The 24,002-nt window shown below is 62.8% G+C and overlaps 2 protein-coding genes across 2 annotated transcripts in view; one reads left to right on the top strand and one right to left on the bottom strand.

Moving 5' to 3' along the window:
* The window catches only part of AK8 (adenylate kinase 8), an 82,872-nt gene extending 69,298 nt beyond the window's left edge, over positions 1–13,574 (bottom strand). The window contains exons 1-5 of the mRNA XM_054584184.1: positions 13,491–13,574; positions 10,947–11,031; positions 5,371–5,420; positions 2,276–2,389; positions 18–86 (exon numbers count right to left, since the gene is read on the bottom strand). Coding sequence (XP_054440159.1) covers positions 18–86; positions 2,276–2,389; positions 5,371–5,420; positions 10,947–11,031; positions 13,491–13,574 — 402 coding nt within the window. The remainder of the gene's footprint in view (positions 1–17; positions 87–2,275; positions 2,390–5,370; positions 5,421–10,946; positions 11,032–13,490) is intronic.
* A 4,942-nt stretch (positions 13,575–18,516) lies between these two features.
* Positions 18,517–22,091, top strand: SPACA9 (sperm acrosome associated 9). The gene is made up of 3 exons (XM_054584186.1): positions 18,517–18,660; positions 21,042–21,244; positions 21,764–22,091. The coding sequence occupies exons 1-3, from the start codon at positions 18,517–18,519 to the stop codon at positions 22,089–22,091; spliced, it is 675 nt and encodes a 224-aa protein (XP_054440161.1).
* Positions 22,092–24,002: the final 1,911 nt, after the last annotated feature.

The following is a 24,002-nucleotide window of genomic DNA, read 5'->3' as shown; positions in this document are numbered from 1 at the left end:
CCCGCGGGGCCCCGTACCCGATGGACGCAGTCCTCTTCGCTCAGACGTTCCTCGATCAGCCTGACGAGCTGCGCGCTGGGCACGGACTGAAGGGAAGAGCACAGGCGGAGTGAGGCCCGAGCCGGGCGCTGAACCCAAAAGGGCGCGGAGCTGGCAGGCCAGCGGGCTCTGCGGAGAGCAGAGGGCCCGGTCCTGAGGATGCGGCTTCCCTGGGTCCCTGAGCAGCGCCCCCAGGCCTCTGGGAAGGCCAGGCCCAGCCTGGGGCCCCTCCCCTCCCCTCAGCTCCATTCCCACCGACTGCCCTTCGATGGCCCCACGTGTCCACGCCAACCCCGCGCCCCCACTTCCCTGTGCCGCCACCCAGGTGCGCGTCCCCAGGCCCGGCCGCGTGCCTGCAGGTGCCCGCTCAGTCTCCGCCCCACGCCCGGGTGCCTGCCGGTGGCCCGCCGACCCTCCCCATGTCCGCGCGGGGACGTGTGCAGAAACCCTAAGCTGACTCTGCGCCGGGTGCCCAGGGTCCCAGGGTCCCAGGGTCCCAGGGTCGGGACGGGAGCTCAACAGGGAGGTGGCTGGAGGCCTCTGCGAAGTGATTCAAGGACACACCTCTGGCTTCCCAGGGAGACCCTGGGGGCCACTGGGAGCTCCGGGACCCAGATGCTCATGGTCTGGGCCCTGGACACCCACCGAGCGACCCCGGACCAGGGCCTACGGTGCTCTGAGCTTCAGTGCCCTTGTTTGTAAATGCGACGAAGACAACGGGCTTCAAAGAGCTGCCCCGGGGACTGAGGGAGACGGCCGGCCACGAGCCCCCGCAGGCTCCCTGAGGCCCTTGCACAGGCCCTGCAAGCGCCTGCCCTGGCGGAGCCTGGACAAGGGAGCAGCTGGGCCCAGGGGCCGCCGGTCTATGTCACCTCCCCTCGCGGTGCACAACCAGGGCCAAAGCCTCTCCCAAGTCCCACTCACATCTGATAAAAGCTGTGGGAGGTCGAAACGAACCGCAACCGCCAGGGTCCCCGTTGGGGTGGGGGTTCCTGCAGCTGCCTTTCTCCCTCAGCATCGGGGCCCACCGCCCACCGCAGCCCCGGGCTGGCTCCATTCATGGCGGGGCTCCCCCTCATGGCCACAGCATAGCTGCTGCAGCTCCAGCCAGCGGGTGACCTCCTCAGGCCCCACCCTCCTCTCCAGTAGAGATGAATAACAATGCTGTGGTTTTTGCTTTAATTTTCTGCCTGGCACCCGTACACCCCACCTCCTGAGACACAGGCCCCAGTGTTCATTGAGGAGCCGCCCTCTTGCCCTCCTGCTGCTATGGTTTCAGTGGGGTCAAGCCGAGCCTCAGGCCCAGAGGGGGCGCTGACTGGCCCAGGCTGATCAGCATAGCCCGCCCTCAGCCGCTGGGATTGCTTCAGAGGCTGCTCATGACCCAGTCCCAGCCCATGAGGGCCAGACCCAGGACAGGGGCTCAATCATTGGGGCAGGAACCCTTGCTTTCCATGGGACTCAAATATCAGAGGATGTAAGAGCTGGAGCTGCAGCAGCCACTGTGCAGACATGAGGAGAATGCAAGGGAGGGAGCCAGAACAAAGGAAGAGAGAGAAACCGGGCCTCCCACCCGCGGGACAGCTTTTCCAGGGACCCAGACTCGGAAGCGGAGGACAGAGCAGACAGCGGCAGGTCGAGGAAGGGGGCGCCTCTGCCGGGAACCAGATTTGTAATGTGTCCACTTGAAAGCTGGGGGGCTGCAATGGCTTCTACAAAGTGAGTAGCAAAAGCCAGGAGCAGGAGTGAGCAGCAGAGAGAAGGAGTGAATGAATGATAAAGAGAGAGAAGAGGCTCGAGAGACGAGAGGGAGGCTGGGCGGCATCCGGTCCCTGGTTCCCGTATCTGCTGGGACGTCTGTGTGTCCCCCACCCTGCCAAGCTCTTGCTTCAGCCAGGCGTTCCGGGCTTGCCCGTGCATCCCAGAAGGGTCCAGTAGAGCCCGGGTCCCTGGCCCCACGCTGGGCTTCTGACGCAGCTGGGCTGGAGTGCGGCTGAGATTCTGCATTTCTAACAGGCTCTCAGGTGCCACCGCCGGCCTGGAACCACACCTGGAGCGCCCGCAAGCACTTGAGAGCCCTGCCCCACACGGGAGGAGGAGCTGGGCAGGGAGGGCGTGCCTCTGCCGGTGCCCGTGGGCTCCCAGCTGTACCAGGAAGCTGTCCCGCTCTTCCTCCGCGAGGAGGCTGGGGGCCCTGGAGCGCTGTCCCCCCCCGCCGCCCCGGGGCCAGTCCTACCTTCATTTTCTGATAGTGCTTCCTGGCCCCCGCAGCCAGAGAGGAATACTCCTTTGCTATCAAGTTCTCCATGGTGAGAAGAACGCTGTTCAGATGTTTGCACAGCCACATCGCCTGGTGAAAGGACAGAGGACAGGGAACTGGGGAGGAGGCCGCAGCGCGGGGGCCCCACCAGCACGCCCAGGCCCTGCCCTGCCCGGTAGAGCACGCAGGCCGTGGGGGACGGGGTCGTCCCGGCTGGAAGGAGACAAACCCACAAGGCACTCCCAGCCCGGGGCTCAGCCCGCAGGCTCCCTCTTCTCCAAACCTCCCCGGCCCCCCGGCCCCCCCGCCCCGCCCCTGCCCCCTCGGACCCTGCGGGCGTCCGCCCTGGGCATGGCTCTCCGAGCTGCGGCTGTGACCTCGGGGAAGCTGTAACGGGGAAAGGCAGGCATAGGACCTGAATATGGGTCACAACCACACTCGATATTGCCTTCTTCTTAAAGAAGGGAGATGACCTAGTCTGACCCAATGAATGTTTAGGTTCATTCGCAGCTGCCGTACACGCAAGGGAAGAGTACCATTTAAGGAACGACAGGGCCATGAACTGCTCTTCACGCCACGCTCACCCCGACGACCATCCCGGCGTCGGCCCGGACGGGCCCTGCAGAGGCGTGAGCCTTGGCTCCCTCGCTCCTCGCGCGGGGAGAGGCGGGCGGCGCCGTCAGCACACAGCCCCCTGGGGCCCTCTGTTTGGATTTTACTATATTACCATCTCATTGCAAAGTCAGATTCTGAGTGTCCCCATACAGAGGGCAGGGGGCGGTGGGGGGGGGGGGGCGCCGGACAGAGAGTTCACCGGAAGGCTGTGGCTGGGACACGTGGCAGCGGAGCACAGCCAGGCCCTGACCTCCACGGGGAGGTCAGGCTGGGAGGAGACGAAAGAAGGCCTCTGCTCTCGAGTCACACACACGCTCCCTAAAGTCTGTGATCAGAGAAGAGCCAGAGCGAGGAAGGAAGCAAGGTGGGCCCAGGGTGCTGCCTGTCCCGGAGGCAAGGGCCGCCTGCCCACGGCGGTCCTCAACTGGCCGCTGACTCCGCTTCGACAGGCTCGGGGGCCTGGCCCCGTGTGCGGACCCCCTCCCCGGTTCCCAACCTCGGCATCATCTCGGGGGCACTTTCCATGGGCTCCGCGTCCCCCGCCACCAGGAGAAGCTGATTAGGCGAGTCTGGAGGAGAGGCCGGGAGCCTGCGTTTCCCAAAGCACCCTGGGAATGCTCCCCACGACCAGGGCCGGGAGCCCCTGTGCTTCTAACGGTGGGAGGAGCGTGGAAAGGACTGGAAGCTGACAGCCAGATCCTGCAGAACACGGTAGAAAAACTAAAACTAAAGACAGACGGACGGGCAGGTAGGTGGACGTGTCACAGGTGGGCACAGGTAACTAGGTTCTTGGTGATTGCAGACAAAACATGGAACCAAACACACAGAGTTTATAGCAGAAAGCGAAAGAAAGCGGATTTATTAAGCCACACAGAACATGGGAGCAGGCCAACCCGGAGCAGAGTGGAGCAGAGCAGAGCCTACCAGCCCCAACCTCAGGGGCTACAGGCCTTTTATTCCTTTAGGGCGGGTCTCTCCTGGCTGGTTTTGGCAGCTTTTATTGCGCATGTACAAGTAGTCACATTATTTTACAGTTACAGCACAGGTGGTCTCCCATGATTTCCTTGGTTGGCCACCAGGAAGGGGGTCCCACAATGCTAATTTATTATAATGCTGTTATAATGAGGCAGGGGTCAGGTCGCATCGTCTGCGCAGGTACATTCCTGATTCACTAGGACTCAGTGCTTTTCCAGATGCAGGAGCTGCCAGTCTTAGAACACGGTCTCCGCCCTTCAGCCCTGTCCTTAGCTCTTATCTTAGCCCTGGGGCATCGTTGGAGTTTCCTCCTTCCTGACTGTCTCCTGCCTCAGACAGACAGATGGGCAGGCGGATGAACAGACAGATGAGTGGAAGAGCCACACATGCTGTAATGCAGAGCAGATGCGTGGTATTTTGTACACGGACCGGCCATTGTGAGCATCAGCTAATAGGGGAAATGGCCCACCCTCCGGGCCTCACAGGTGACACAGCCATTAAGGGACAGTGGGCTGAGGCTAAGCAGGCTTTTTTTTTTTTTTTTTTAAGATTTATTTACCTATTTATTTTTTAGAGAGTGGGGGAAGAAAGGGAGAAAGAGAGGGAGAGAAACATCAGTGTGTGGTTGCTTCTCACACACCTGCTGGGGACCTGGCCCGCAACCCAGGCAAGTGCCCTGACTGGGAATCGACCCAGTGGCCTCTCAGTTCGCAGGCCGGTGCTCAATCCACTGAGCCGCACCAGCCAGGCCATGCAGGCTTTTAAAAGACAGAAAAAGTGCCATCTCAGATGATGAAAACTTGAACAAGTTTTGGCCTTTCGAAAAAGAAAAAAGAGCTTAAAGACTGAAAACACAGACAGGACGAAGCACAGCAGCTTCAGGACACGCCGCCTCCAACGGGGGAGCGGTGGACGGAGTGGGGGAGGTGGCACAGTGAGCTCGCTGCGTCTTTCAGGCTGCGTTGTCTTTAAAGTGCAAAGAGAACCATCAAAGCAAATATGGCAAAATGATAAATTCCTGTAAAATCTGGGAGTTGAGTATGTGTGCTTTTCTGATCGGTTGAACTAGGTCAGAATTAAAATTTTAAGAGTGCGTCTGAAGATTCCGTGCACGATTCTCGGAAACGTGCACGCTGCGTGGTCAGCGCTGCTACCTCGAGACCCGCCCTGAGGACAACACAAGGCGCAAGGACAGCGCCCTGTGGCCGTGAGAAATCCCTGGCAGGCCCAGCCCGACGCCTGCACGCGACGCTCAGCCCTGGGTGGTCGGGGCATTATATTTCTCAGTTGGTTTGGTGGTGGTTGTTGTTGTTGTTGTATTTTCTAGGTGTTCTACCATGAACAGGTACCCCCTCTTGGAACAAGAAATAAGTTCAGAAGCGGGCGAAGGGAAGGAAGGAAAGGTCAGCTGCGATGAACGCTCACGGAGGGGCAGCCTCGCCCCGGCTGCGGGGACCAGGCCTCACAGGTGACACACTTACAATGGTGGTTTTCCCAGAGGCGGGCGGACCTAGGATCACAATCCTGGGCACTGCGGAAGAAAGAGATTTGAAAGTCACTGCGGTGCGACAAAGCAGCCTCCCCACCGGCTGTGCTCTGGGGGGATTTATCTCCTCCTCCCGGGTTTCATTTCCTGCCCGGGACAGGGTCATCTGTCACCCTGTGGTACCGCGACGCGCTCACCTGGGCCACCCTCTCTGTGGCTGGAGAGGTGAGCGATCGCTAAGGCAGCTTGTGTTTCTCTCTCCAAGGGGACACGGGCATGGTAACTTGTCTGCCAAACTCATAAATACCGGGGACAGCTGAGATTTCAAACACCATAGAGCATTTTAAACAGGGACTTTGTCTCGGGGACACGCACTCAAATAAAGCTGTATTTTATGTAAATCGACCTTCGAAGCTTCTTTCTTTAATATTTATGCCCTCTTGTTTAGCAGATTGTATTCCCCATCATTTTGCAGAGGGAAATTATGGGGCAAAGCCTGCAGTATATGGGCCAGATTTATAAAACCCCAGCCGGGGCTGGGACCGCCTTTGTTTCCAAGAGCTGGCACCTCCATGCAGATGGAGACACTGGCTGCCTGCTTCAGAGCGAGAGGCCTGGCCCCGCAGGTCCCTGGCCCCGCAGGTGCCTGACATGGCGATCGGACTGGGGCGGGGGGCGGTGCTGGCCACCGGAAAAAGTCGGCACCCTAAGGCGGCGTGGAGGGCGTGTGCTCTCGGGCCGGAACACAGGAAAGGGCCGTGGCGCCTGGACAGCGGGGCCACTGACCACCACCTCGAGGGCAACCCCGCCCCCTCGCGGGGGCAGTGGAGGGGCCCAGAGCGGAGGTCGGGGACGTTGGGCAGGTGTGCCCTCCAGCCCATCTGAGCCTTTGAGGGCACATGCACAGCCCGTGCCTGCCAGGCCTCTGGGAGGGGACCCGTCCGCATGGAGGACACCGAGAAGGGACGCGAGGGCCCGTCTGGGCCGCCGCGGAAGAGCCAGCACCTGCACCCAGCCAGGCTGCTTGGGTTCACGGGCCTCTGCCTGAAGCCACAGCGCCTCCCCTTCTTCAGGGCAAATGCAGGGGTGGGTCACAGCCACCGAGGCCCACCCCGCAAACGTTCCCTGAGCTGCTCCCTCTTCTGTGCTCGTCGGGCTGGGTGCTGCCGACAGAAGCCAGGTGGGCCGCCCTGGGGACCGTTGCAGGCTGACTTCACGGGGCTCGCCCCACGGGCCGCGGTCCTCCCCCGACCGCCTCTGACCGCGGAGCCACTCTCTCCTCAAGAACTCAGCGCACAGCCGCCACATGCCCGGCTTTCTGCTGCCGTGTGACTCGCACGTGCAGCCTGCTGACCGCTCTGGAGCGCTGCGGCTCTCAGCCCCCGCCACGTGTGAGGTGCAGGCGACGTGCTCTGGCGGTGGCGATGCGGACGGGGGACGAGGGGCGGGGAGGCAAGGACGAGGTGCGCCCGGCGCGCCCCGCGCCTTCTGCCACGGCCGCGGCGCGGCTCCAGCTCAGGCTCCCCCGCACGCTCTCCTCTCCGAGGCAGGCTCGCCGCGTGCGTCCGCTCTTCTTCTGGCCAGAGGGCTGTGTCCCTTGGAGTCCTCTGGGACCCGGGGCGCATGACCTCCAAGAAGGCACTCCCTGGGGACCCCGGGCGCCCAGAAGCCCCACACAGTCCGCTCTCCCTCGATCTGGGGGGTCCTCGCTCCTCCGGACGGAGTTTTCCATGTTCCTGCCTCCTCACCTGTCAGCTCCCTGTCGGGACTGTCCTCCTCGCCCCGCCCCGACTTCTGTGCCACAGCTGAGCAGCCAGTGGCGTCACTGTCCCCACCAAGTGGCAGGCTCTCCGAGGGCAGGGCTCGGGCTGGGAGGAGCCACACACACAGCGCGACCTGCAGCGCCTCCTCCTCAGCCGTCTCTTTCTGGGGCCGCCTTTGCGACCACCAGGACTGCTCCTGACAGAGGCCCACCCCCCCGCCCCCTGGCGCTCTCGGGGGGCGGAGCCGAGGGCCGGCAAGGCTCATGGAACCCTGCACAGGCAGGACCAGGCCCGGGGCCAGCCGGCCAGGGAGAGCGCCCCGCAGGGTGCGGGGACCCAGGACGGACACACCGGGCGCCGGAATCGGCGCCACGCCCGAAATGCCGCTTGCTTGTGTGGGCCATGGGGCTGCCACCACGCGCCTGTCCCCCAGGAGCCAGGCCCGGCAGGGCCACCAGAGAGAGCACCCCCCGCCCCGTGACTGGGCACTCAGAGCACCACCCATTCTCTGCAGCCCCCGGCGTGAGCGACGCCTCGGCGGGTGGAGAACAAGGCTGGCAGGAGGGTCTGGACGTGAGGGGGCTGTGGGGATGGTGGCCAGGTGGCAGGATGGGGGAGACCGGGGCCGGAGTGCCAGGGAAGGTGGGGGAGGGGCCATGCCCGAGCAGCGGGCGCAGCGGAGGGCGGGGGGGGGGGGCCTCAGAGCGCGGGCCCTGGGGAGGGGCCGCCTGGCACGGCTCCGGGCCGCGCCACCCAGGGGATGGGCGAGGCACCCCGGCGAGGAGGACACGCGGGGCGCGCCGACCCCCGAGCCGCACACCCATCTTGGCGAAGCGACAGGGTTCACAGGCTGCCGGGGCCGCCGTCCAGGCTCCCGTGACAGCCTCGCGCACGCGTCTCCGGATACGCTCCACACGGGAACGTCCACAGCCTCCCCCCAGCTTCTCGCACACACTTAGCGGATTAATTTCAGCTTCTTGAAATCTAACACCCTGAAACAGCGGCCTGCTCGTGAGTAATTATTTATAAACAGTGTCATAAAGGCGGCTTGACTGCCAAGAGTAATCAACTTCTTCAAGCCGCTTCAAAGGAAATCAAAAACCTTCCCATCCACAGTTCTGTCTGAGGTTTAACTGGGAGCATGATTTAAAATTCACAAGAAAACCCTTAGCTATCGGAGCTCTAATACACAGCTTTCCTGGACAAACGTTTGATAAGAAACGAAACATACCGTTATATCCACCCTCGCCTGCTTTAATATTTAGAGTAGCCCAGGGCTACTCTAAATGCTCACTTTGTACCACATCTGCTTTCCTCGCGGGGAAGGGGCTGCCAGCGTGTGCAGGTGGCGCCCCCCCACCCGCCGTCACGTGCTCCCCCGCGGGGATGAGTCCGGAGCCCGCCCTCCCTCCCCACCAGCCACGGGCCCCGCCCCCCACCCGGGCCCAGGAAGCAGAGGGTTAGGAGCCCAGGCTTCAGGCTTCAGCATGACGTCCGCCCTGCAGGCGTGGGGTGTGAGCTTGCCCACTGGGCATCGGGGGCCTCCCCACGCCTCCGGGTCTCTTCTAGAACAGCCCCCTCCCAGTTCTAGAGAACCATAGGCACGTGGCGCTCCCCCCGCCTCCCCTGTGTCTCCCACGTCCTGTGTCACCCATGGGGGGAGGCCTAGGCGCGGGAGGGAGCCCCGCAACTGTCTCTCTCTTCTTTGCGCTTACGCAGTTGGGTCTTGAGCCAAAGGGCGAAGAGGCCCCCACACCCATAAGAGCTGCTGCCCAAGGTCTGGCACCCAGTGACTCTGACGATGCCCAGGCGGGACCGTGGCCCCCGGCTCCGCAGGATGGCAGGCGGCTGCCCCCGCGCACGCTGCGCTGAGCAGGCCTGGGTCTGAGAGCCGCGGAGCCGGGAGCGTGGAGAAGCCGTTGGGCTCCGTGGTGGGCAGCCGGCAAAGCCTGAGATCTGGGAGAACAGAAATGGGCACTGAGGCGGCAGTGGCAGGAGGCGGCGGTGAGGCCAGCGCCCAGGATGACTGTCCAGCTGCCTGGGCTGGGCTGCGTCCAGAACAGAAAGTGACGTTTGAACTTTGAAATTCTGGCGAAGCAGACAGTCGGACAAGAAAGCGTGGCACCTGTGCACAGAGCTGCACGAAGGCGGGCGGCCTCCGAGGCAGCCTCCGGAGGGCCCGGCGCGCGGGTGGGCAAGGCCCGGGGCCGGGACCGCGCGGCCCGCAGGCCCCTGAGAGGCTTCCCCAGCCAGTGGGGTGAAGCGCCATCGCCGCCCAGCCTGGGGCGCGAGCGGCTGTATTTCTGTCACACACTCAGCTGAGGAAAGTGTGATGTACTTTGCACAAGCAGGAGCTCGGCCGCGCGCCACCTGGAGCCCTGAGGGAGCATCAGGGCCGGCCAGGTCGCAGACGTCCTTCCCGTGGCGGAGGCCGGTGACGGTCCCTGCACTGCCACCGTGGCCAGCCAGCTCCCCGCCCCTGGCTCAGTCAGGCGCCCACACTCGCCCGCCCGGTGGCAGTGCTGGCCCACGGCTCCTTCCCAGGTGGAACGCAGGCCCCGGCGTCACTGCGCTGTCTGAGCTGCGCAGTCACTTTGCTTGGTCCTGATGTTCCTTCTAGTTCCCTTTCACGGTTGCTTGGCCTTGCTAGTGGCGCTGCCCTGTCGGGCAGAGCAGCAACGCAGCAGGGCTCCCGGCAGCCCCGAGGACACAGCCGGGGCCTGCAGCAGCCCCCCAGGCAGGAAGGCGGCTTGAGGAGCCTCCCACCCGCAGGCACCAAGACCAAAGTCCTGCCGAGAGCTCTGCTGGGAGCTCAGCAAGGACGGCTGGAGAAGACGGCCCTCCCGGCCCCCAAGGTCACAGCTGTGGGTCCCCCTCAGGCATTCAGGCTCACGGGCAATGCCAGTGCTCAAGTCTGCCCAACTGGAGACTCAGGAAAGGGCACTGCGGGGTTCTTGGAACCACCGTGCTGGGCTCCATGCGCCGGCCCCTCCCGCTGGCGCTCCGCAGGCAAGGCCGGTGCCAGGAGACCTGCAGGCGGCCCGGTCTGGCAAGGCCAGGCCACCCTGCTCACCTGCGGGTTTGGAGTCTCTTCTCTCTCCCTTTCTCTTTCTCAAGCTACTCAGCATTCTTTCTCATCTTAGGCCTATGAACCCCACCACGGGGCACCTCAGGCCTATGGCCGCCCCGGCTGCCCCAGGAGCCGGCTTCGTGGGTGTGCAAGTGGCTCCTTCAAAGCTCCTGCTGCTCCAATGAAAGACACATCAAAGCTCCAGGAGCCTGGCTCTGCCGGCAGTGCACACAGAGGGATGATCCTCCTCACCCGGCACATTGACCGAGGGGGACCAGGGCCCCCTGTCCCGCTCCCCAGTGCCCAGCGCTGGCCTGGGGTCCAGCCTGGTTGCACGCGGGCCAAGGCACGGCAGCTCCGGAACCCATTAATGGGCGCCGGTAGTGAGACCGGAGGGAAACCCAAGTGCTGCCTGTCTAGGCAGACGGAAACCAAATTTACACCTGACACGCGATCACAGAGCTTAAACCCGACAGGCGCCCTCCGCTGGGGCACGCGGGAGTGTTAATAATGGATTCCGTGGGCCACTCAAGGTTTTTCTTTCGATAACTTGGCGAGAGAATTTTTATTAGTTGTGTTCCCAAAGAAATTAAAGCATTTTTCAATTAACCGCCAGCCCAAATTGTCAAAACCCCTCCCCTCCCTGTGCTGGTCTCACTCGTGGCAGGGATGGCGTCTTTCACAGCCATTCCCACGGGGCGGGGGGGCCGGGGAGGGGCCTCCCCCAACAGTGCTCACCGTTGTCATTGTCTTGCTGCAGGTGGTCGATCATGAACGGGATGGGGTCCTTGGGCTGGTGGATCAGGAGTTGCTCCAGCAGGTTCTGTGGGTGCAGGGCAGACACCCAGATGGTTAACGTCGGCACGGGCACCCACGGCCCCCGGCTCCGGCGGCCTCGCAACCTGTCCCTGAGGATAATGGCGAGGAGGCCTGGTCCCTCCACGGCACCCCACCAGTACGCCTGGCCTCGACACACAGCTCCTGCCCCCGGTGGCAGCGGCATGGGTCCACGTAAGCGGAGGCACGATGGAGCGGCCGCGCAGCACTCAGCCTCAGGCAGCCCCAGGGCCCTCTCCCCGGCCACTCTGTGCCGCGCAGACCAGCCTTCTCTCGGTTCTCCTCACGCACCCCCGAGCCTGAGCACAGGCTGCTCCCCCAGCTTGGGACGCCTTCCCTCTGTCCCCAGGTGTCGACACAAGCGTACCTTCTTCCTGACCAGTCACTGGGTAGATCCCGCCACACGCTCCTGCAGCCCCCGTGTGTCCCACCATGGCCTCACCCTGTCCCTGTGCCTGGGACAATCACAGGAAGTGCCAATGCAGAAGTCTACCGGGGACATGGACGTCACTACCAAAGTGCCTCTGGAGTGCGGCGGAGTATTTCCCTGCCAGACACCTAAATAGCCCTGGGAGAGCTTGGCCCTTGAATCCCAAGGGAAAGAGCTCCCATGGTTCCAGAACAACAGGCACAGAGGTGGGCCCGCCAGCCGCCAGCCGCCAGCCGCGGGGCGCTGGGCTGGGGCACTAGGCGCTCCCTTCAGCCCTGGGGACAAGCAGAGGGCTCCAGCGCTCTGGGGCGGAGGGGTGCGGGGCAGCGCAAGGAGCACTGAGCTGTGCGATGTCCTCGCCCCACCCCGAATCTCACCGGCAAGTCGTCCCTGCGCCTCAGCTTCCTGCGACCCCACGCTCCCCGCCAGCAAATGGCAGGGCCACATGCCCCCCTAGTCCTAATCACTGGTGAGGTGATGCTAGACGGTTCACAGATGAACAGGCTTTATGTCACTTTTAAACAGTTGCACATCCAACGTGTATTAGAAAATTACATCAGACCTATGATTGCAAGGATATTGTTTAGGGCGAGAAAGAACGCGTTACTTCATTTTTTTGAAAGTGGGTTGACTTAAAGAAATGGCTGAGTTACATGGAAACGTGCTGGTAGTTACATGAATCGATACAGGTGATACAATTTCATAGACTGGGACATACGCCAACATGAGTGCGGACAGAAAAGGACGGAATCCAGCGCAGTCCGGCTGGCAGTCTCGCGCCGACCTCTGCGTCCTGGTTTTCACAATGCACAGTGGTCATTACATGCTATTCCTGGGGGACACGGGGGGAAGGGTGCACCAGAACTTTATTTTTTGTAACTTCCTGTGGGTCTAAAATTATTTTAAAACAGAAAGTGGAAACGGTAAGAACCGTGGTGGGCACACACAAATGACTAAGGACTGGAAATGCGGGACTGAGAGCTTTCTGGGGCTGCGCCTTCCAGCGGCCACGAGGGGGCTGTCCTGGTCCCTCCAGGGCAGGCCACTGTGCTCGCCGCGCGCCTGCGTCCTGCCCGCCGCCTGATGGCTTACACGGAGTCATCATCGAGCCATTTTCTTTACTTAGACTCGTCACTCAACTTTCACTCGCTCTCTCTCCATCCTCCAAAGGAAGCACACGCTTGCTGGAGAGACTGGGGTTCTTTACTCTGAGCTCTGCTCTCACTCGTGCAGGTCAGTTTCAAATGACTATAGGCGGGCGGACCCGAGGCGGACCCGGGGCAGCCGACAAATGCTCTGGAAGCCGGGCTCCAGCTTCCTTTTGGCCCTCGGTATCTGAGCGGCTGGGCAGCTCCCGAAAGCCTTTCTCTCCAGGAGGTGCAGAAGGGACACGGACCACACACTCTAGGGCAGGGCTCTGCCTGAGGCCACACAGGGAGTGGGGGCCTAGTGAGGACAGGAACCAGGAGGGGAGCTTGGGAGCTGCCCGCAATCCTGGCCCTGAGGAGGAAGAGCCAAGCGGGAAATGCTGCGCGCCAAACCACAGGGATGCTGTCCCAGGAGGGGCGCTCTCAGGCGACAGGCCTGCCCCCTTGAACTCGGGCACTGCCCAGCCCAGAAGCCAACTCTGCAGGAGGACGGAATTGTCAGAGCCGGGGCAGCCCTTCGGAGACCACCTCTCGCAGCCCGACATTTCACAGACGCGGGGACTGAAAAGAGGAATGGACTTGTTCCCGGCCCTCCAGCCGGCTGGCACAGAGCCAGGGCCACATCCTGGCCTGGACGGTTTGCCCCTTTTTACCCTGGGTCCGCGGGACAGGGCCGAGGGTGTCTTCAGATCGAGGGATCCCTCGGGGTCACGGCGGTACAAGAGTCGGACACCCTAAGTTAGGCAATCTTGTGGGTAACAAATGTGGGCCCCCTGCTGCCGGGTCGCCAGCGCGCACCCTGGCACCGCGACGAGGGTTCCCTGGCCTCCGCCCAGTGTCGCAACACGGTGGGGCTGACCGGGTCACCTGCATAATCTCGAAGACGTTGTTCGTCTCCCCGTACAGGGGCATTTCCGGGGGGATGCGGTGCGGCGCCGAGGTCGCATCCATGCTTCAGGGCAGCGCGGCCGCTTCCTAGTGACCGCCGTCGCTAAGGGCGCTTCTAAGACGTCATCAGAGTGCGCCCCTCCCTAGTGACCACCGTCGCTAGGGGCGCTGCTCCCTGACGTCATTTGAGCGCGCCGCGAGGCCTGGCTCGTGCTCCTCGGTCCCGGCGCTCCGCGGCCCTGGACAAGTGCTTTCCCTGCCCGGCTGCGCTCCCTTCGGCGCGTCTGACCGGAGCAGCTCAGGTCGCTTCCAGCTATGGCCTTCGAGGAGCAGAGATGCGCCCCTGTAGGGGCCCCCTGTGCTGAGACACCTGCCCACACCCTGAGGGCACGTCGGCCCTCCAGCGGGGGCGGGAGGCGGATTCTGCTTCGGGTTCTGCCTGTGCGCCCTGACGCGGGCGTTAGGCTCTCCGGCTTGTGTCCCCATCTTTAAAATGAAGACTAGAGGTAGGGGAGGATATTGGAAGAGGAGTCTAAGGGACCGGCCGAAGAGCCGAGGGTCCCGCTGGAGACCCTCCATCCAACTCATATCTTCTGAGTGCCAGGAGGCCCCGCCGGCCGCTCTCGGAGCAGGGCGGGGCTGCCACGTGACCCAATTGCTATGGCACCCGCGGTAACAATCGGGCCCGTGGCCCCGCCTCTTCTCACCGCGACCTCAGCACCCTACACCCCACCCCGGCTCCCAAACCCTGGGAAGGGCCTCCCCGCTCCTCACGGGCCCAGACACCCACGGAGGCTCTCCAGCTTCAGGGCGCTCTATGAGTGAAGGCGGCTGTAGAACAAGCGAGGTGAATCCCGGGTTTGGAAACTGGGTGGAGGAATAGTGGGGAGCGGAGAGTGCCGTGGATCGCCGCCGCCGCCGCCCCCGGGAGGGGGAGGGGGTGCGACGCGGTGGAGGCCGCGAGAGTCTCCAGTGGGACGGGGCCGTGCAGGTGTCCGCCGCAGCACTGACTTGGGAGCTGTCGCTCTCGTTGCCATTCTTAGTGGGAGGTGCCGTCTGAGCTCTCCGTGCGCTCGTCCGTGGAGTCCTGTGCACATTTTGGAGAGGGTACATGTTTGACGTGGCCAATACAAATTGCCCAGAATTCCAACCCTAGCTGCACCGCCACTAGCTGTGTGAGCCTGCCCTGTGCCTCTCTTCCTCCCCCACGAGGTGGGGGTTATGGGAGGATCCCAGGAGCTACTATATCTGCAGCGTTGGACAGTAACTGGCACCGAGTTAGGGCACACTGCGTGGGGCCGCTGTCAGTATTATCTCATTTAATCTCGCACCGCCCCAGAGAAGGGGGTACCTTCACGTGCATTTTACACAGGAGAATTTGGAGGATCAGAATGGTGAAAAATTGTTGGCCAAGTGATGTGGGGCAAGTCGTTTGCCCTGTCTGAGCCTCGCTCCTTATCCGTTGTGATCACAGAGCATTACAATCCAGAAGCCCCTTGAAAAGCCGCTAATCCAAACTCATTTTATAGATGGGTAAACAGAGGCCCGGACAGGGGGAAATTGCCGGCCAGGGTCCCGTGTGAAAGGCAGAGCCAGGGCAGGAACAAGGTGTCCTGACGCCCAGCCCAAGCCTTTCCACCCGTCCCCAGCCCAGAGACACGCCCTCCAGCGGGGGAAAGTCGGCAGAGTTCTGCTTCCCACTCCCAACGGCTCCTCAAAGCCTGCCGACCCTAGGAGGCTTGTCAGGCCCAGCTGCAGAGAGGCTGGGGAAGAAAGGCCGCCGCCTCCCCCGGAACAAAGAGCGCAACAACCAAGCCTGCAGTTGGCGCTGGAGAGGCTCAGCGTGGACATTTCTGAAATGACTTGCCTTTCTCCTCATTTATTTTAAGCCCTAGGCACTTTTCATACCATGATTTAATCATCTTTAGCAGCCTGGAAAAATACAAATCAATTAAAGCCAAAAACCTATTGGGTAATCATTTTTCCCTTCCTCCTCCCCCAGATCGAGAAGTGCCTGCATCCCGTGCCTTTCATCCCGACTAATTTGGCTGCAGTAAGTCTCGTTTGAGGGACGATCACTTTGGATAGCTTATTACAGCTGCTCTCACGACATCCCTGACATGCATGTCACAAGTCACTAGGATCAAGGACCAAGTCAGTTTTTCTCTGAGGGGCTCTTGGTGCCACCAGGTGAGGTGGTGCTGTATTCCTGGAGGACTTGGCAGCCCCAGGAAGCCCCAGGAGAGTGGCGGGGCCAGGTACACAGGGCAGCCCCCGAAGGCTGGTCCTCATCGCTTTGGGATGGGGAACAGGGAACAGTCTCACGGCAGTGGGAGCAAGGCCTGGGGGTCCGGCTAGTGCGTGGCCCCTAGGAGGCTCAGCAGCATCTCAGGCCCCCCCGACCCCAGGCCACAGCCAGTCTGGTGTCTGGCATGTTTTTCTCTACGGGTCATCACAGAGGGAAGGAGGGAGATACTCCAGTGAAGAGCCCAGACTTTGCTAAGTTAGGCAAAGGTCAGCGGGAAACCCTGGCTTGCTCTCTGCCCAGCTGCATGATCTCAGCTTCATCATCTGTCAAGAGTGGGTAACGGTGGCGCCCTGTTCGAGGGCCGTGGCGAGGACTCGACGTAGGGCACGGCCAGGGTTCCAGAGCCGGCAGGACACCGGGCCTCGGGGAGCAACTGGCCCAAGGCCACGAGAAGTGGGGGTGGGGCTGGGACTTGAGCCCAGGATGGTGCGACTCCGGAGCGCGGGCCCTCGCCCACGGAGCCTAACCCTGGAGGCCGGGCCGGCCCCTCCCTGAGCCCGCTGTGTGCTGCGCGCGGACTTGCCCGGGCCTGCCCTTCGGAGTCGTGTGAACGCTGGGCCCAACGAGGCAAGGCCAGTGGGGCAGTTCGCCGCTGCAGGGCACTGAAGGGGGTGCCCCACACCTCAGTACTCAAGAAAATAGTGTTTTCATGCAATATTTAAAAAAATCAAAATCAAGGCAGAAATTCACGGAGGATAAAATATCGCACGTTGTGTACAGGATCAGGATGACTGCGTTGCCCCCGTGTCTCAGGCTCCACCGCAGCAAGGCCCGGCACCGGGCCCCAGCCTGGCTGTATTTAAAACTCTGACATCGGGTTCTTTGTGGAATTTCCGGGGTTAACTTTTTTTTACAACAGTGCATTCTTTTTACCCATCTTGATCACCTAGTGAGTTGCCTGGCGCCCCCTTGAATTTTCACAGCGCTGAGCACCTCTCTTGCCTCACTCTTGTTCAGGCTCCGAGGTCCTGACGCGGGGGGAGGGGTCTGACGCCGGGGGCCAGGCCTGAGGCCGGGGAGGCACAACAGAAAGCTGACTCTGCCTCCAGGTGGGGCGGGCGGGGGCGTGGACAGAGGCACCTAAGTTGGATACTGGGTACAGCAGGTGTTCAACAAGCGGCGGGCCCCACTGCATCCCCACCACCCCGCTCCCCTCCCGCTGCCCACCTACGATGGGGGTAGGTGCGGGGTGGGGAGGAGGCTGAGCTCCAAGACCAGCCGGGCCCCGGTGGTGCTGCACAGCTCTGTTGGCTAACACAGGCACTGTGGCGCCCAAGGGTGGCCTTGGGACGCTGCCGCTGAAGTGGCGCCCATTACACGTACAGTGGACCCACCGCAGTGACCAGACACAGTTGTCAGGGTCCCTGCTGGCCCGGCGCCTTTGCGACAACCGGGCTGCCCTCAGCCCCCTGCGCAGGACGGGGGCCACGTCTCCGTGGTCCCCAGGCTCTCTGACTAACCACGCCCATCAAGTCCCGGAGGCCAGCCATCTTCTGGTCTGTTCTAGGTTACGTTTTGACCCTGATGCCACCGCCTCTTGCCACCGAGACGCCCTCCCTGGCCCCAGGCCTGCTCTGGGCTCCGGGCGCTGAGGGGACACAGCAGGTGAAATGCCCCCTCCCAGTGCCACCGCTCTCTCTCCACCCAGGTGGGACCTGCCAGGAAGCCTGGGTGTGTCCCCTCCTCCCCTGGTGGCATCTCAGTCTGCCCTCCCTCCCTCAGCGCAGCCTCCCCACCCAACAGGGAGGGGGCGTGTCCAGCCCTGGGCTCCAGCTGTGCTGGTGCCTTGAAGTGCAGGGACAGCCACTGTGGCAGCGTGGAGGATGCTGGTTAGCGGGCAGGAAGCCTGGGGCCCGGGAGCGGTCGGGGGGTCTGGGTGTCAGTTTCCCCGGAAAATAAAGGGGGCGGGTCGATCTGTGGAGGTCCTAGCACTAACGTTCCCAACACAAGTCCGTGGCCTGGAGTGCTTTGCATGTGCTCAGCAAAATCAGTGTCTTGGAGGGCGGAGCCCAGAGAGGACCCGTGGGCCACCTGGGCCCCTGGGGACCAGGAGGCACTCGTGTTCCCAAGCGGGCAAACCTCAGCACAGGGCCCCTGCCCGGAGCCCGGAAACCCCAGGCCAGGGCTGCCCCTTCACCTGCTGGGCCCGCTGGAAGGAGCCCCACCGGCCGCGGTGGCAGGTGTTTTCAAACCATTTCGTTCGAGCTGATAAAGTCAGACTTACGATGCTGTGGCACAGTCCTGGAACCCAGGTTTCGCTGACACCACAGGGAGGCACTGGAGGCTGTGCGCGTGCGTGTGTATGAGAGAGAGAGAGAGAGAGAGAGAGAGAGAGAGAGAGAGAGATCCACAGTCCGGAGGCCAAGGACCGGAGAATTCTTGTCCACGGTGGAGGAAGTCGTGTTTTACGACTTCCGAGAATGTGCCCTTGCAGGGCAAATGGCCTGGGGTCAGGCTCAGCTCACTCGGGGATCGCCCGGGAGGTCTTGGGCAAGTGTCTTGCACGGGAAGGGCTCATCCCCTTCTCGGCAAGCTGGGGGCAACAGCAGCCCCTCCCCCCGGGGAGCGGGGCCGCGCCGTGCAGCACCCCTCAGGAGGGGCTGCGCACAGCCTGCACCCATGGAGCCCCTGGGACCTCAGCGCCCCATCTGCCACCCACAGACGCCTGTTCCCCTGGGAGCGAGCGCTGCGGGGACCATGAACGAGGTGAAGGGGTCCCTCCGAAGCATCGAGCAGAAGTACAAGCTGTTCCAGCAGCAGCAGTTCACCTTTGTCGCGGCACTGGAGCGCTGCCGGGAGAACGCCCACGACAAGATCCGGCCCATCTCCAGCATCGAGCAGGTGCTGGCCTGGGCGGGCAGGTGGGCTGGGCCGGACCCCCGGCCCTGGCCTCGCTCCAATGGCGGGAAAACGGAGGCCAAGAGAGGGAAGCACGTTCATGCCAGAATCAGGGCTCCGGTCCTCACCGATGGGATGGGCCATCCTCTCCCCCCCTTGCCGCGAGTGGGAGCAGGGCCACAACGTGGTGAAGCCTGTGGGCTTGAGACTCAACCGGCCAGGGCTTAAGTCCCGCTCTGCCCCAGGCCACCTCTGTGACCTCAGCCCACTGACTCGCCTCTCTGTGCCTGTTTCCTCATCTGTAAAGTGAGAAGAGCAGCACACACCTCCCAGGGCTGATCCACAGGTGTCATGGGAGGGTCCTCGCAACACACTTGGTCAGTCCCTGGGCTGGGTGCGGGGGGTGCATGGAGGAACAGACATGTGGGGTCTCGGCTGTCGGATCCCGCTGGGCACCCAGGCACCCTGACGTCTGCATGTCCCTGTGTGCCCTCGTGGGCCAGCTGCTGTGTTCTAAATGTGCTGCTCAGGACCCCGAGGCCTCAGCACCCACCGAGCTCCCTGGGAGTCACGGGATTGACCAGGGTGCCTACTGTCACTGGGTGCCGTCTGCTGCGAGTGTCTGTCGTCCCAGCCACCTGAAGGGTGCCTTCCCGAGTGCAGTAGCTTTGCAAGGGGGAGAGGCTTTGACACCCCCACGCACGTGCGCACACCCGCCTGGAAAGCAGTGGGCGCGAAGGAGCCTGGGCCGTAACCACAACAGAGCTGCGTCGCTGGGCCACCTGCTGTGTGTGTGGCCCTTGAGGGCGGGGTGAGGGTGCAGAGTGAGCACTTGAGATGAGTTTTGAGCCTCACACCCAGCCCCCCCCAAACCCCTTCACAGAGAACAGCAACCCCTGCCAGCAGCACACCTTTTAAAATTCTGCTAATTTTTGTAAATATTTCTCCCAGCTCTTTAACTTGAAAAAATTAAGTCCTATGGAAAACGAGGGCCCGTATAACCTTCCCCTACATGCGCCAGTCTGTAACATTTAGCCAGGTTGCATGCTCTCGCCCGATACACACCATCCCCAGAACTATCTGGAAGCAGGTTAGCTGCGTCCTTTTCAGCCCTTCGCCAAAGGCTCAGTCGTCCAAGGGCAGTGGACTGGTTTTCAGGGTGAGGGAGGGGCACTGAGGGCTGCTACCTCTCCCAAAGCTTGCCAGGGCCAGAGGCCCTGCCCCTCCTGCGCACGAGGCGCGGCCTGCTCGCCTGAGGCCCAGCGGAGGCAGCTTCGGGCAAACAGTGGCCCGGTGAGCTGACTCTGCATCTCCAGTGTTGACTCCGGCCCTCACCCTGCCCTCCGCAGCCAGACAACCAGACGTGTCCAAAGGGCACACCCAGAGCCAGTGGCCCAGCCACACGGCTCTGTTGTGGTTACAGCCCAGGCTCCTCTGCGCCCACTGCTCTTCAGGCGGGTGTGCACACGTGCGTGGGGGTGTCAAAGCCTCTCCCCCTTGCAAAGCTACTGCACTCGGGAAGGCACCCTTCAGGTGGCTGGGACGCCAGACACTCGCAGCAGACGGCACCTAGTGACAGCAGGCACCTGGGCTTAGACTGAGAACTCGGTGGGTGCTGGGGGCAGCGGGCGCCCCTGCCACCGGGTCATGGAGAGTGGGGGACCCCGCCCAATGGAGCCAGTTCCTCCGAGCACAAGATCAGGCCTCCCGCGCTTGCCTGACCTCAGGCCCAGAGTCCCTGGCAGGCCCAGGTCCCTCCGAAACGGCAGGTGCCCCACCCAGGGGGAGACCCCAGCCCCGAAAGGAGCCGAAAGGCGGTCCGCTGTGTCCCCACTCTGAGCACCTTCCGGGCGTATCCGGGCAGCACCCCAGCTCCTGCTCTGCGGCCCGCTCCTTGGGGAGCTCTGTGGCTGTGGGGTCAGTGCATCCCGGCTGGAGCTGCCCCGTCTATGGTGCGAGGCAGGGGCACTGGTTTCCTCACAAGTGCAGCTGTTTCCCCCCTTCCACAGCCCGGCCGCCCCCTTTCCACGCCTCGGGCACACGGACAACATGACTGCCAATGACCTCAGTCTGGGGGCCCCACCCGTGGTCCTTGAGGCGGGGCTGGCGAGGGCATGGCCGAGAGCCTTTGCTCACCTGTAAAATGAGGACTTCGAAGCCGCCTGGGGGGAGGGTCTAGGGGAGGGAGAGGGGAGGCTGGGCCCGCGAACACGCTGCCCGTCGCCCAGGACACTGAAGGGCGGTAGCTCTCGTGCACACTGTCCGTCCTGCTGCTCCAGCGCTGCTGCTGGCGCCTTGCACGGGGCCCTGGGGGGGAGGGGGCGCCCCCCAGTGGCCGGCGGGCAGCCGCCCCACAGCCCGCTCACGGCGTGGCTGGCCCGCAGGTGCAGACCTACATGGAGCACCACTGCAGCAACGCCACGGACCACCGCATCCTGCACCTGTTCCTAGACCTGTGTGCAGAGCTGAGCAGGCTCTGCCAGCGCTGCGAGACCCTGCACCCGGGCACGCCGGTCACCAACAGCCTCCTCGACAAGTGCAAAGCCCTCGTGAGCCAAAGCAACGACCTGAGCAGCCTGAGAGCAAAGTACGTCCCTCGGGTCCTGTCCTTGAGGCTGGGCATGTGGAGGGGGCTGGGACGGGAGGGGGACGGGAGGGGCCCCTGTTAAGAGGGCAGATGAGCCTGAACCGAGGAAGCCAGCGGGACAGGCGCCTCTCACGAGAGCCAGCCCCGGGCGCAGGGCACGGTCACGGAGCACTGTCCCCAGGAGCCCACAAAGCAGCGGGCATGGGCACCAGCAGGGGGTTCCCTAATCCTGACCCCTGGGGGTCCACTGCATAAAGTCCCAGAGCCTCAGGGAAGCTGCTGAGACAGGGCAGGGAGGGTCCAGGGCACAGGCAGTGCCCTGTGGAGCTGTCCGAGCAGGTTTGTGCCTGGGGCTCCCGGCCCCCAACACCTGCCAGCCCACAGCGTCTGCAGCGGGGAGCCCGGCCCGGCGCGTGCACAGCACGGAAACTTGCCCGGGGGCCTGACGGGAGCTCAGGATCGAAACGCCCTGCTGGGCTCCCCTGTGCTCAGGGCTCAGTGGCCCCCGCCGCCCTGCAGGTACCCTCACGACGTGGTGAACCACCTGAGCTGTGACGAGGCCCGGAACCATTACGGGGGCGTGGTCAGCCTCATCCCCCTCATCCTGGACTTGATGAAAGAATGGATCGCCCACTCGGAGAAGCTGCCCCGCAAAGTGCAGCAGCACGTGAGTGCGCCCCAGAAACGCCAGGAGGTCACCGCGGCCGCCGCCTGGCCTTCCCAGACCAGAGGCGCCGGGCCTCAGTCAAGAAACCACCAGTGGAGGCAACTTACAAAAGAGCCTCAGGCCTGGGGGAAAGGCCACGGTTCGAAGCCTCCCTGGAGACCGCCCGGTGGGAAGCTGTAACTCCCAGCTGGCGCCGGTTCCCCGCCCCAGGCCCGACCTGTGGGGCGCAGTCATCAAACTTGGTTCCCGCTGGCTGATCTGTTTCCACTGGCACCCCCAGCCCCTGCCACACATGAACCCCAAAGGGGACCCCTGATATATTGTCGAGAACCTCACACCTGCTGTAGCTTCTAGGTTTTCCTCCCCTCAGCGGCCTGGCTCTGTGCCCACGAAGAGGAGCCCCACTTTAGGAGTGCCAGGCAGGGGGTGTCCCGGGGAGGCTGGGGAAGAACTAGGGCTGTGCGTGCCAGCCCAGGTCCTCTGCAAGCTCCCGCCCCTCACCCCCTTGGCCAGGCTGCCCCGGCTGCAGGTCCAGCTTTGCAGGCTGAGCCGCGGAGCCAGGAGACCGCGCAGCTCTGGCGAGACGGGGTAGCTCCCACCTCCCAGGCGGCCATGGGTCAGCACGCTGAGCGTCCCCAGTGTGACTGGGTCTCAGGACCAAAGCCCGAAGGGAACGAGCCCGCCTCTCCTCTCCTTCACTTGGGAGACAGAGGCTGAGAGAAACCGGAAGAACCCCGATCTCGTGGCTCCCGGCAAGACAATTCCTGGGTCTCCACCACATAAGTGAGGCCCAGACACCATGCAACGCGTTGCTGGCTTCCGAGTTTGCCAGAAGTGCTGTCTGACTGCTGGTTTTTCCCTTCACAGGGGGCGACTTAGCTTCTGTATTCTTGCTTCCTCGGGGGCTACTGCCAAGAATAAAAGTGTCCTACCACCTGCCTGCCTGGCTTGCTTTCCTGGAACCTGTCCCTTAGAGAAAACCACGCTGCTCCTGAGCTCAGAGGGCGCAGGGCAGCAGCCCCCCGGCGACACCACGGTAGACGGGTGCGCACTCCGTTCCCGAAAGGCCACTTCCCCGAAGCGCTGCCAGATGCGCAGGAAGCCGGCCGACGCCTCTCACGGCTTAGAGACCTACCCAGACAAGATCGCCTCAATTTTCCAGACAAAATCAATAGCTGCCGCCTCTGAGTCTTTCTCGAAAGAGCTGCTTCCACCCTCAATCAGGGCAGAGCACGCCCCTTTCCAGGGGCGGCGGGCGGAGGCACGGAGCTCTTTGCCCCCAGTCCTGTCCCAGTGCATCCCAGGCAAGAGACGGTAAGGCCAGGGCCGACCTCACTGTCGCTGAGGGCAGCTTCCGCCTTCTCCCACATGCCCCGGGCGGAGGGAAGGTGCTGGACACCAGCTCCACCTTTTCCTTGACACGCAAACACAGCGGACAAGGCTCAGGGTCAGTCAGAGCTCGACAAGCGCAGTGCACAGGGCCCCACCCAGGGCTGCCCGAAACCTTCCGTGCCGCCAGCATGTAGGAAGGCCAGCGCGCACCCGGCCGCACACGCGCACACCCAGGAGGTCCCTGCCTCTGCGTCTCCTGGGAGCGATGGTTCAGGTCACACCGCACACACCCCAGCAGGCCACGCTCAACGGGGCAGGCAATTCTGAGGATCGGTGACTGTCCGCCAGAGCAGAGGGGACCTTAGTCCCCTCTTAGAGCGACACAGGCCGGGTTCTGAACCCCGTCAGCACCTCCTCCCCACACTGGTGGTAACCGGCCGCCTGCGCCCTGAGGCTTTCGCGTCTCTGGATGCGTCCCTCCGGGGCCCACACTGGCCACCTCATAGCAACACAGCAGAGTAGTGCAAAACAATAAATTTTATTTGTTCACAGTTAAACACAAGCAACTGCCTTGACATTTTAGAACATTCTAAGAAGGACAGCAAACCCTTTCGATTCCAGTCCCCACTCACTAAGATTGTACCATGTTCTCTTGCAGTTCATGTTTATGGCATTGGATGTGGATTGTTTGACATGCTTTTAAGATCGAGGCTGGAAGGTTGAAACCTTTGACAAGAGATGACTTTTTAAAATTTAACT

This window comes from Pteronotus mesoamericanus, unplaced genomic scaffold, assembly GCF_021234165.1.
Source record: "Pteronotus mesoamericanus isolate MK-2021 breed Mesoamerican mustached bat unplaced genomic scaffold, CSHL_Meso_final contig_78, whole genome shotgun sequence".
Lineage (NCBI taxonomy): Eukaryota > Metazoa > Chordata > Mammalia > Chiroptera > Mormoopidae > Pteronotus > Pteronotus mesoamericanus.
Note: the sequence above shows the minus strand (reverse complement) of the source record. Positions and strands in the feature narration are given on the sequence as shown.

Coding starts and splice junctions, on each gene's coding strand:
- SPACA9 (XM_054584186.1), top strand. CDS start 18,517: ATGAACGAGGTGAAGGGGTCCCTCCGAAGCATCGAGCAGAAGTACAAG. Junction 18,661..21,041: donor CCATCTCCAGCATCGAGCAG/GTGCTGGCCTGG, acceptor GCTGGCCCGCAG/GTGCAGACCTACATGGAGCA. Junction 21,245..21,763: donor CTGAGCAGCCTGAGAGCAAA/GTACGTCCCTCG, acceptor GCCGCCCTGCAG/GTACCCTCACGACGTGGTGA.